This window comes from Paralichthys olivaceus, chromosome 3 (assembly GCF_024713975.1).
Source record: "Paralichthys olivaceus isolate ysfri-2021 chromosome 3, ASM2471397v2, whole genome shotgun sequence".
In the NCBI taxonomy this organism is placed as follows: domain Eukaryota; kingdom Metazoa; phylum Chordata; class Actinopteri; order Pleuronectiformes; family Paralichthyidae; genus Paralichthys; species Paralichthys olivaceus.
The window spans coordinates 25,164,575-25,178,129 of record NC_091095.1 but is presented as its reverse complement, the minus strand read 5'-3'; the positions used below and the strand labels follow the sequence as shown (position 1 = coordinate 25,178,129).

At 39.6% G+C, this 13,555-nt stretch overlaps 1 protein-coding gene across 9 annotated transcripts in view; it reads left to right on the top strand.

Annotated features, from left to right (window-relative positions):
- The window catches only part of nfic (nuclear factor I/C), a 59,310-nt gene extending 47,027 nt beyond the window's left edge, over positions 1–12,283 (top strand). For 6 of the 9 annotated variants that reach the window (XM_069522591.1, XM_069522594.1, XM_069522590.1 and 3 more), the window contains one exon: positions 2,325–12,283. In XM_069522591.1, the coding sequence (XP_069378692.1) occupies positions 2,325–2,449 (125 nt within the window). In that variant the 3' untranslated portion in view covers positions 2,450–12,283. Of the gene's footprint in view, positions 1–170; positions 260–2,324 lie in introns of all 9 variants that reach the window. The other 3 variants (XM_069522595.1, XM_069522589.1, XM_069522593.1) reach the window with 1 other exon arrangement.
- Positions 12,284–13,555: the final 1,272 nt, after the last annotated feature.

Genomic DNA, 13,555 nt, shown 5'->3' with positions numbered 1-13,555 from the left:
GGGTTAGATCAGACAGCAGAAATCAGTGATTCAGGAGTTTCAAGAGTTTCATGCTGTTGTCTCTTGTCGCTGTTGTGGACAGATTTTTGTCAAATTTGTTAAATGTGCCTCGTGCAACTTTACAAGTTGAGACATAACAAGACTTATGTTGTTAACACAAACACCTTCAGCATACTCGGCCCCCGGGACCCCCCCTGCCAGCCGCTCCTCCTTTGTTGGAGTCACCCCTCGAGACCCAGGTGGACTCTACCAAGCCCAGGTTAGTATGGTTTATTTGACGCTGTCAAGTTGAGTTTGGAGAGGATTCATCGGACTATAGAAAACTTGGATTGTTGGACCGTTAAGCAAGAAAACAAATAAGTTCCCACCTCATCATGATTGATAAGAGAAATAATGTCCGGTTTGTGGTGCTCAAAACCTTGATTATTATACAACAGCAAACAAATGAAGTTGCATCTGAAATATTGCCCCACCCTTTGTGCTGAAGTCAGATGACTAAATATTATTGTTCCTCATGCATCCTCTTTAGACTTTGTAATCTGCTCAGTTTTCTTTGTCTCCAAAAAGTTTCTGAACTCATCTGTGTGAGAGTTTGATGTTTCTTTTACTGTCTGTGTTCTAAATGCTAAATCTGATGAATAAAATCTAAAAACTATGTGACAATAAAACAGCAGTTGGCACAGACATACATGGCTTATATGTTATGGTACATGGTGATGGTGGGAGGCAGAAACATATGCACAGTATGTGTTGATGAAGAGTAGAGCTTGACCCGTTGTGTTAAGTTTGAATTGTGCCGTTGTTGCTGCATTGCAGTTCCACTGCCCCAGAAACAGCTCCATTAATACTGAGTCAGGACTCCTCTCTCTCTGTCTCTGTGTGTTTCCACAGTTTGTCACAACTAAATGCATTCGGACTAGTAAGGGATATTTTAATGTGATGGGAATCCAGTTGCAGTTTTACTTTATTTATGAAGGTTTTAATAAATGTAATGGAAGGAACCTTGGAGGAAAATAATGGCACAAGTTGCAGACTTACTGAATTTAAATATTTCAGAGAAGCTTCACCTCATTCAAGCCACCAAAAATATGAAAAAAAGTAGCAATGTTTGCAGGTACGCTACATGTCAAACTCAAATCTGTGTCTGTTCGATTTCAGTTTCGGTGCAATGAATCTTGAAGTAAATGCTTGACGAGCATTGACGTGTCATTAACTTGCATCATTCATGTGCTCACCTCACACTTGCATTTTGTATATGTTCACTATTCCCATCTGCAGTGTACTGACAAATGTCTGGTTTGGTCAAAATGCTTTAGATGAGTTCATGCCACTGTCAGATGCTTGGCAGCCTGTTTTCTTTGGTCGTGTATCTTACAGTGAGATGTCACGGCAACGTATATGCACGATAACAAGAGATTCTGTTTTCTGTTTAAACTTTCATAACTTTCATATGATGGCCCTGAAATGAGAATATGTCCAGACAGGCAAATGACTTCAACTTCAAATTGTGATTTTTATTTATTTCCTTCAAGTGATCTGATTAGTGGCTATTTGAATTATTAAGGTATAGATTCAGATAATGGTTCTTAAGAGCACAGGGCACATTCTAAAAACTCGGCAGTTTGTCATGACACCAAGGAGCTTGAAAAACCTGACAGCATTGCAGGCAACCAATATCATTCGAGCAGTCGATGCTGTGAACTGATTCTCTGACTGAACACAGCTGAGCCGGGTACACCTGGGCTCTTTTGTGTGTGAAATAGAATTTGAATCGAAGCTTTAATAATTTACACATGCCTCAGTTGGGATTTTAATAGTTTTTTGAATATAAATATCAGATTCCTTGTTATTATGTAAAATAATTTCAAATTGAAAAAGAAAATTATGCCTCTGACAGCCAGTGACTGGAGACAATTGGTTTTCAGGTTGTCCCATTTTTGTGATTAAGATATCTCAGGAACAAATTTCTCCAAATTTGGTACGAACATTCAGTTGGTCTCATGGATGAATGATTAGAATTTTGAGGTCAAAGATCTCACAAAACAATTTCACTACTCATGAAGGCATTATCTTCACAACACTTCCAGAGACATTTTTCACATTTGGCATAAATGTTCACTTAGACTCACAGATTAACTAATTCTTTTAGGAATATCCTAATTTACTGTGTGTTACCAAAATGTTTTTGGCATGCTAGACAAAGAATAATCCCGATTTGTCTTGTTCTTCTGTGTGACAGAGAAGCAGGTTGAGCTCATACATTTACTACATAAGACAATTTTTTTTCACTGTAATATTTCATTATGTGCTTGTCTCTGTTCCAGTCATGGTATCTGGGCAACTGAGAGAACTCTGGAGGACGGCTGATTGTCGTGGTGGTACTGTCCTGGAGGAAAACAAACAATGTTGTCAAGACATTGCCAAAGGAAAGATATATTCAGCTTTGTAGAAGAATATAACATATGGTCGTACATATATGTAAACATACAGTGAAATATATTTACATATGTGTACGCACCCAGAAGAGACAGCCTGGATGGAAGGAGTATGCTGCTCTCACTCAGCCGTTTTGCAGCCCCAGAATGTACTATGCTCTAAGACACTAAATGGTTCACACAAATGGCCACTGAGGTGAGTTGTGATTTTCTAGAGAAAGCAGTGGATTAAAGCAGATGTCTGGTCGGTCCAGATGAACTGTCGACCAGAATCAGGCCTCAACACATCAGATCCTGACAAGCCTATAACCTAACCGTGTCCCCAGGATGAGGCCTGTTTGCCTGGGATGGATGTCAGCCTTTAACCCTTCAACCTGGTTCTCTACACCGAGTCCAGTGTAAGGCCTCTACCCTGGGACAGACATAGACCTCATCCCCCCTCAACACCCAGAATGCCCCCTCCGCTGCAGGTGCTGCTTATAATATATGCAAATAAGCCTCCCTTATTTTTTGAAACAAATAGCAAGAGAGATCTTGCTGTTAATATGTAAAGTTTCTTTGCACTTTTTGATATGTTATTGATGCGTCTGAAGAAAATTTCGAGTTGAAACAGCGCAGTTTTTTTTCTCTCTTCCCACCAAAAGACAGAGGCTTTGTCTTTTTTATTGACAATCATCAGGCTGAAACCATAAAGTTGCTTTGCGAGGCTTTTGCGAGGCTCATGTTTTTAAGACTGATTGTGCTTTTCTATCATAAAACAATGAGTAATAGTGGAATATAATAGCTATATTCATGCCTCCTCGAACACATCTCACAATGCTACAGCTGGACACCAGTATAGAGTCATCGGTTACACTGGGCCTTTAAAGGACAGAGGCCCAGTGTCCTGAGCAGAGGGCGTCTTTTTACACGAATTTCCTGCTGCTTCCGTCCCTTCAAATGCTGATGACATGACAGTACTTATCCAAGCGGCCAAAGGCACAATGTTTGGAGGACACATGCACCTGCCAGAAGGAAACTGCTCAGCAGAACTGAGAAAAGACAAAGACAAGACTAAAACCAGGATCATGTGGCTGCGCAGCCAACTGTAAAGTGGCTGCAAAACTGTGTTTGAAACTGTAGCACGTGGTGTGTATGTGTGTGTGTGTGTGTGTGTGTGTGTGTGTGTGTGTGTGTGTGTGTGTGTGTGTGTGTGTGTGTGTGTGTGTGTCTCAGTATTTGAATATGGATCCTGCAGTTCCACACTCATCCCTGCTCTGTTTTGTGGAGTTGTGACGATTTGTTTGTGTCTCAGAGAACACACTGACAGGTTTTGTAGTTGTGTGTTGGTAAAGTAGAAGGAGATTTTGATTTGGAGTAAAAGTGTGATGTGGCCTGTTGTCAAGCTGACTGTAGTCTTGAGAAGTCATGTGTATACTGGTTTGAACTGAGCACAAACTCTGGCGGTCACTGTGTCCAGCTCTCGACGACCAGAACTGTGTCGCTCAGCCCCAACACAGCCTGAACAATGTGTGGTGGAGCCGTAGTAGGGTTTGGGCTGGGTTGGAATTCAGGCACGAACAGAAGACATGTTAGCCACAGTGCTAGGTTTGGTTTCAGGTCAAACCTTGATGGTTAACCAACTGCAGTAAGGACCTCAACAGTGTGTAGGTCTTGATTTTCTGGGCCCATAATGCTTTAAAGAGGCAAAGTAATATTATTTTATAGATGGTTTTCCTCAGCTTCATTTAGTCAATAATCCTTTAGTTGCTAAAGATTTTGCAGATAATAGCACACAAACATTATTCTCTGTCTGCATTAATGGTGGCATCTCAAAAACACTACTTCATAGAAGTAGCAAAGAGCAAGATGTCACATTAAGGGGTAGGAACAAAGTAATATCCCAAAGAGAATTTAAAAATATGTCACTATTGATACTTGTATTTAAAATGGAATGCAGACTCCAAACACAATAGTATTAGAACACGTGGAATTTTGCTATTTCGTACAGCATCTCTTTGGAAAAGAAAACACTGAATATAAATATTATTTTCTTTAATTGATGCCATATTTTAATTTCTGAGGCTTTGCAACTATAAAGCAGTTTATTTAACTTTGTTACCTGGGGGTGTATTTAGTTTTAGGACTGGTGTTTCTGTGTTGAGGTGTGATCAGATTTAATGCCAAGCGAATTTTTGCCACACATTATTTACACTGATATGACTGCTGGTGTGTTTCTGCAGGCTGCTTACCCCAGTTCAAACAGTAGGTGAAGAATCAAAACATAACTCTTCCACTGGGCAGAAAGATACCTGTGTGATCGCAAAAACACTTTTGAGGATGCAGTTTGATAAGTTTACACGCTAAACTTTTCCCCTGAGTAAAATTCAGAGTCTATGGTCTGTGCTATTTAAACTGTCAGTGTGCACATGTTCAGACCATCACAGCTCCATAAGAGTGCCAGTGTGTGTGATGGCTCAGGCTCAGACTCAGAACTCATCAGAATTTTTTTTTTTTTCTTCAGAAGACACAGTTTTCGCTCACACAGAGGTGCATCCATAGATTTTGCTGCCTAGAATTTGTATCCTTTTTTTTAATCATTTCCTCATGTGCTAAAATTTGCTTTGCATTCAATCTGAACATATGTCTGCGTCTTTTCCTTTCCCAGGGTTTGGGGTCAAAGTTGACAACGGTCAGTGCCTACTAGGGGTTCAGAGTTTGTAAGGAAGGTGCTGATAGGAGCTGTGGCAGGGCAAGGTTTAAGGTATGGTTATAGCTGGCTTAGAGCTGATGTATACTGCATGGTGCTGCCCTGGTCGCTGTGCTGACCTGAAGAATGCATGGCTCAAACTAATGATACCTCTCCCTCTCAATCCTGCTCTTTCTCCTCCTCGTCCCCTTCCTGGAAGGGTTATCTATTTCTTTGAATTTTAATAATTACCCTGTTGTTAAACTTCTATTTTGCACGATATATCATGGAACCCATTATGTGCCTTGCCTTTAGTTAAAGAACAATAATACATTATGGAAAAATGATCATACTTTTCATGGTACAGCTGGTAGCACTTAAAAAAAAAGCTGCATGTGTGATTGCTTGACATTAATCAATGTAGCAGGTAGACAGTTGTAGGTTTCACAATGGCTGAGAAACTTTAGAGACTTTAGCGTCAGCTCAGTGAAGGCTGTCATTAGCTTCAGCAGACTTTTCCTCTGCCACCATTCAAGACAGCAACTTATTACAGTGTGGCATTTTGGGAAATAACTGTCTGATGATGTACTCAGAGTACCAATGTCTCTTGCTACTGGAGACACAGTGTGGACATATTTAGCTAAACACATCCAAACCTTTACTTAGTTACTCAAGGTCCATTTACCAAAAATATGTATAGTTTTGAACAACATTCATACAGGGAGATCTAAAGCCCTATTCTACTTCCAGGGTGCCACTGCATCAGGAGTTCTGGTCCACACTCAAGATCCAAACACCTGTTATCATTTGAACATGTATACAACTGAACCATCTCAAAGACAGCCGAGCAAACCAAGAAAAGTGAAAAACTGTCTCCAAGGTAAAGAATGAACTGGCCACTTCTGGGTAAAGCTAGAAAAGAACTGTAAATCCCAAAATGTTGCACTGTTCCTTTAAGTTCCTTTTCTCAGTCACAACTTTTGCCATAACCAGGTGCTGATTTCACTCACAGAGCTGATCTGGTTCAGTGGCTCTGCTCTTAAAAACCTGTGCTGTCTTTCTGGTGGGTGTGTGTGTGGACTGAGCTAAATTGACACTGACATCACTCACACAAGTGTTAAGAATGAACTTGATGTGTGTCGTCCCAAAGTGTGGACACATGGCTGTAGTAGGACCTCCTTGGATCTGAAAATGGCACTTTACAGACGTAACAAACATTGGTTCGGAAAGGAAAGTCTGGTGGTAGGACCTGCCTAAATGTTCACAATACAAGCAAAAGCCATTTTCAGAGACTTTGCTCAGTTCTGTCTACGTTTTGTTTTAACAATAAAATACACACAAACACATTTCATAGTATTTATTGCAGGGGAAAGTCTTTAACTATATTGTGAATATTTTGTCAGGAATTTAGCCAATGTGGCCAAGCCACTAAATCTAGTCTATTGGAAACATGTTAAACATGTTAAGGTTTGGACTTGAAGGCTCTGCAGCTCTATGACTGACCATTAGAACACCGTCCATTTGCCTGTATGATGACTCCTACCATGTGACTAATCACGTGACAATTTACTACAAAAGGCAACGAATGAGTTTGAGTTTGATATGGATGCATGCACTTAACACTATTCTTACTCAACTTGGCTTTTATGTTATTTTTAAGTATTTCTTGAGTTGTTATCTTTATGTTGCTTGTAGATTTATAGTTTAAACACAGCAGTGTGTATAAAACATATGTACAACATAGACACATAAAAAGATGTATAGAATGTTTGTTTGTCATGTTTTTGCTTTTTGTTCCAGCTGTCTTAAGACAGTGGGGAAGCCAATAAATATGGGACCCATGAAATGGGTGGGGCTGACAGTAACGTTTAGGGATGATGAATGATGATAGGTGAGAAGTTGAAGTGAGGGTGAGTAGAATGAAGTTTAGTGCACTGAAAGAGTGCGTACCTCTGCCAAGGCTGCACAGTCCTCTAAATGTGTTGCTTCCATAACAGACAGTGTTGATAGTCATAATGATAGGCAACATTTTTGGAATCCCTAAATCCTTACCTGCAATGTTGGAGCTTCATTTCGGAATTAATTGTGCACACTGGGCTATGACCAAGTAAGTGTTTCTTTTTGGAAAATGCCCTTAAATTCTGCAGAATCTGCAGATCATGAGTAGAGTTGAACCAAGTTTAGCTGAATTCCACTAAAATGATTTGTGTTTGTTGGAAACAGTACAGCGTATCAAAGAGCAAAGGAATTACCCAAACAAATATGTTTGAAATTTGGTGAGAATGGAATGAAATGTGGGATAGCTAAAAAGGGTTTTACCAAAGATTTTAAATATGGCTGGTTCAGAAGTGAAAAAAAGAGGCTTTCACCATTTGGTAAAAATTATAGTATAATATGGTCCAGCGTCAGCTCATGGATATTCTGTCAACAACAGTGACTCAAAGTGAAAGGTTCTTTATACATGCCCACATGATACTGGTTGATTCCTCCAGATTTGTAACAGAAATGAACTAAATTGAGTTTATTTTCAGAAAATGTTATTAATCTCTGCAGTCTGTAGTGCATGGTTAAAAACAAGCTGCTTGGCAAAGGGAATTATTCAGAGCTTTATGAAGAGCTACAGCAGCTGGGGCTGAATTTGCTTTTAATACTGACCATGATTATTTACGCTAAAAGCAGCTGGATACATTCACACACACCAGGCCACGTCCTAATTATGGTTTCATGTTTGTCCTCTTTCAGTAAGAGACATTTTTGCTGAATAACATCTTACATAACATGACCAGGATGATAAATTGAAAACTGTCTAATTAACAACACCACGCATGAAGATTGATTGTAATACTCACATGCTGCCCCTTGCAGGAGTATAAAGTTTGTGAAATGTGATGATGAGATAGAGTAGTAACCCATGATGGGCCTGAGTGGTTCACCGAGCTGTGATGTTGCTGCGGTCAGGAGCTGGTTGCCTATTGGCAAATGCACTACAAGAAATGAAAGGGAGAATTTCTGGGCTCACTGACGGAAAAAAAGATATCACTCTGTTAAAACAAGTTAAGTTTTCTAGTTTGGTCGCTCCAGGTGAGATTTAAGGGGGTTGACACAATAACACTAAAACTGCTTCAATATTTTACTGTTCAATTCAATACAAAATTTAAATCTATTGCTGAAAAAATCCATACTTTTAAAGTAAATCACCTCTTTTAAGATGCATGTCAACCACAGAACCTTTCCCCAGGAACAAGGAACCTTTGCAGGAACTCTGTGTGTTCCCACTGCAGGAACTAGATCCTGATTAAGTTGTATTAAGTATATTCCCCTCCCTATGTCCCTGTTTGGTGGGAATTGCAGCACGGAACATTTCTGATTGTTGATATAGTGTGGCACAAATCCTGCATGTTCGTCATTTTATATGGATTCATTGTTGTTGTATACTCTTTTTGTAGCCATCGATTCTTCATGCGTCAGCTGGCTAATTCACCCATCATCTGAGGTATCAAGGTGGAAACACTGGCAACTAGCAGGAACCTTTTATTTCCTTGAAAAACAACGTAGAGGTGATGTGGATTACAGAGTAGATCAGTGGTTATGGGATTGTGTGTCCTCCAGTTGATGACCAAGATTACTGTGCATATTGTACTTTGGGATTCTCATAACAGTTTGCTATTTTCTACCAGAGGCTAAACCAGTAGCCATAAATAATAACTGTTTTACAAACTGTCACCTGAAAGAGTATGTATGCAGTTATTCAGAATTGGAGGCAGTGACTTCAATCATATTTCTGATGTACGGCTCCTGATTTGTCTGATGAAACAGCCCCCTTCATTTTCTGTTTCTGTCCACGTTTTCTCGATAGATTACTAGTAATCTGGTTGTACATCAAAATCCAAACACCCTTCATTAGCCAGCCAAGTGGAAGACTGAAGAGTGGTCTCATTGTGTATGGGGGGTGCAGGCTCAGCTGAAAGTGTTTTAAGATTGGGCGCGTGTGTTTCTCTGCACCATATGAATTCAAAAAAGACTTTTAATCATTATAAGTACAATAACACCACCAAGCACACACTTTTATGTCCAGGTCTTTGTAGTAAGGGAAATACACCACGTAGCTCTCGGTAACCATAGCACTCCTGTTCAAGTAAAAAAGCAGGTCAACATCATACAAACAGAAAAAGAACCAAAAATGATCCAAACAAGCAGTGCCTGTCATTTTACTGCTGGTTTCATTTGACTCATTTTGTATGCTGTGCTTCGCAGTACGTTTTCTATTCGAATGGTTGTGTGACACACTGCAGCTTAGCGGTTAGTACTTAGTATTAAGAACATCACCAGTCCAGACCAGCAATGGGTGCACTGTGCAGGACCTGAGGTCACAAGCCATAAAACAGCATGCAGAGTTGAAGAAGAAACTCTAGAGGAAACCGTTCATGGTTCTTCATTGTAGATTGAAAATTACAAATGCAGCAAAAAATACGGCGATCTTACTTTGCAAAATGGTACAGAAATTGTGAATAGTTACCAAAAACAGAATAAGGAGCAACGTAATGCTAATTGACCTTCAGACATGCCACAGTTGGCACAGGTGTAAGGAATAAAATGATGGCTGGATTCCATTTAGCTGCTTCACACTAGCTCCCTATCATAACTTGGTGCCATTAGGAGCCATTAGTTAGTGGTTTGGCTAGTTGATGACAGAGAGCACACATTTTTCTTTTATTCATACAAAGAACATTGTTGTGTCCTCATCGTGACACCTTTTCTTCTATACGTCTGAAATGTTCCTCAACCCTTCTAGCGGAAGCTTGAGGGACATTGTAGTCATGTGATCTCTGTACTGTCATTTGTTTGCTGAATCGATTTCCATTTCACTTAGTCGTGTTTACCTTTTACCAATACACTAACTTTTCCACTTCTCCTTAATAATTTAAACCATTTTGAATTTCAATGTTTCCACTGGGACTGGATCTTTAGTTAGCAACACAGTCAATATTCTGAGTCTTTTTACAGTTCCCGTTATTGTATTGTAGTCATTTTCACCATCTCCACACTGTCCTTGTGTTGTATGTGACATATTGCGTAAATATTTGCAGTGGACAGTTGAAGCAGTAGAGAACAAAGATGAAATATGTTATCTGAGCTTCTATTTACAATGGTGCATTGAAGAAAACACTATCCGTCAGTTGTGTTTTATTCCTGCACAATGACCTTAATTCTCAATTTCCATCCGTCGTATCATGAACAAATAGACAAGAACATGCATCAAGTAACAAGTTAATATAATCCCCCACATCAGTTGATGGACACACAAACATAAAGATGCAGTGTTTTGTTATTTAGCCTTTTTCTGGATCATTTCAGCAACAAATCGTCATGTACTGGTTCATTAGCATATCTGACACTATTTTATAATCAACTTCACAATCTTTAATTTATTTGGGAGCCATTAGTGGACTATCTATTTATTAGCACTTTCCCGATGCCATCCATCCAAGTTGGGAACTACTAGTAGATTTTCTGTACCTTACAGTTAAGTGTTTCTGCCACTCCTTTATTTTGCCTAAATCTGGAGTCAGTGGGCCCTGTGCATTTGTCAGGGTCTCCGACATGAATAAAGTAAACACTGGATCCACCTTATGGCTGAAAACATTGAGGTTGACAGATTTTGGTCACAGTAAGTTCCCTCTAGATGTTACTTTACTCTGTGGAACAAACCAAGTGCTGTTCTGACCGCTGTTAGCAGAGCAGTAAGTGATTGTGATTGGCAGGTCCATGTTAGTATTGTCAGCAGCTGTGGTGGATCAGGTGTAGCTGAAGGCTGTATGAGGTCTGCTGGATAACTTCAGAGTTTCGTTTTGGGGAGATTTTGGGGAGACGTTTTCATAGAGGGCTCTTTTCTATAAACTATTAATACGACTCTACACTCTTTGCTACTGCAGCTGTTGCCTGAACACCTTCTAACTCCAGTTTGTGTTAATTTTCGCTTTTTCTTACTTGAATTGCAACAAATACATTTGAATTGCTCTTGAAACCCTTCTGTAATTTAGCCTCACAGCAGCTGGAAAACTTTTCTTAGTTACTGAAAATCAGATTTTTTACAGCGACAAGTTTTCCTGTGACAATGATGCCACATGGATTCTTCTCTGAATCTGTGGGTATTTTGCTTCTGCACATTGTTTACTGCACGTGCTGAAGACAGTTTGTAATGAGCGAGAGAGGAACGTTTTGACGCAGTCTCATATTTTAAGTTTTTTTTTTCAGATATTATAGTAAAGGACTGCTTTGCTTGCTTCCAGATATATATCCCTTACATCAGAGAGAGCATAGGCATGAACAGCTTTCATCAGTTATTGCATGACTGCAATCCACACAAACCACAGTCCTCTTCACATAATAGTGTACATCAGGCCATTATATAATCCTTGTACAATCTTCATTCATAATGACGTCATCCAATACCTGAACACAGCAGAAATGTTGGAGCTGAAGCAGAATGGTGTCCCCTCTCATGACTCTATCATGTTTCGTATTGGGACACCTCAGAGTGCATTATCATATGTGAATGGATAGATGGACGAATGGATGGATGGACACCCAAAAGTCATGGAATAATGCACAACTCGGTATTCCGACATAAGAATATAATGATAATCAATGAGGTGGAGGCCCGTTGTCACTCTGATGTTCCACAATGGGAGAGGCAGAGTGCTGACATTATTCTTGGCCTGAGGTACTCACTGTGGAAAGGGCTGCTGATCTGGACTGGATGTAGTTTGTAGCAGCTTTAACAAGAGCTTTAGGTACTTCTTTTCTTTCGGATGTTTTTCAGCTGAAGCAGATATCAACAGTCCACATTTATTTGCATGATGTAAACTGTTCCTATAAGAAACAATTCAGAGAGGGGCAGGAAATGATGTCAACACTGTGGCACATTTATATCTGAAGTCACAGTTTGACAGTTTTCTGTTCAAGGTTGGACTTTAAGTGAGTGGTAGCTGCCTGAACCAATGTTCCTGATCTAATGTTGTTCATCTGCTGTGGGGGATATTAACATCTTTGATAATATGTCATTATAACCATATTTAGCCATTGCTATCAGCAGACGCTGATGAAGTCATTACTGGAAATGAGTATGTTTCCCTATGCAAAAATATACCATTAATAAACAAACTATACCACAACTGAACCAACAGACCTCCTGTTTATTTCTTTCACTTTTGAAACTTGACATCTGCTGATGACACTTTGGACTCAAAGGTCGCATCATTAAGCTTTGAGATAATGGTTTTATCCTTGTCATGACAACTAAGAGTGAGAAATATGTGGAAGTGTTATACAGTAATACTCCAGGTACATACAATAGTATCTATTTGATTGGCCTCCACAGGGTGTTAATGAATGATCCTGTATTTTGCTTTGTGTTTGAAACTCTCTAGCAACTGTACTGTAGTTTGCATGTACAGATACAAGGTCAGGCCAAGCGTCTAAATACCCGTTCTTTTGGTGGTTGGGATTAGGATTCAAAGACATCATACACAAACTTCAGATCGGGGTTAAAGGTCCAGTGTGTAGGGTTTAGGAGGATCTATAATATTTCAAATGATGTTTCCATTTGTGTATTAACCACTTAAGAATCATTGTGCGTATTCAGTTGGTTGCAAAATGCAACTTCACCACTAGATGCCACTTAATCTTGAGGCCTCAGCAGATTTGTCACAACATGTCACTATGTGAATAGGTTAGTGCTACTCTGTCATGTACTTATTAAGATCACATTCAGCCATTCACACACATACAAAAGCATTTGTGCTTATCAGCACTTTACTACTCTCACACAGTCCTGGTTCATCCTTGGGGCAATTTTGGGCTCAGTGTCTTGCCCAAGGACACATTCGGACTGGAGATGTCTGAATGAACACCCTGTTTCTAAGTAATGTCACAGAGAAAAATACTTTTCTGTCAACACAAATGAGACTATAGAGACAAGAAGCATCCCGAGGTCAGTGTAGAGAACAGTGAACTGCAACCCCTGCAGTCTACCACAGGGCCAGCCCTGTGCAGCTTGGTGGCTTAGCGAGCAGTGAGCAGCATTTAGGTTTATGTTTTCCCGATTTTCTTCACTCTTTTGCTGTTCAACCATTTATTATTATTATTATTATTATGACTATTGCATTCACTTTCTAACTATTTCCTGTAATTATGCACTTTATCCTTATCTTCATAAATGTAAGACATGTTGGGCAGATACAGTTTTTGCCTGTATCTGTTTGAACACAACCTTTCAGTTCATTTTCTTCATGCACTCATTGTTTTGTCAGTTCTGATATGAAAACTGCTGACCTAACCCTCCTTTGGGTTTCCCTTTATTATCTTATCAGTTGCCTTTGATTTTAACTCAATGTAACCTGACCTAACAATATGTATTATCATGCATATCTACTCCTGCTGATGCAGCAAA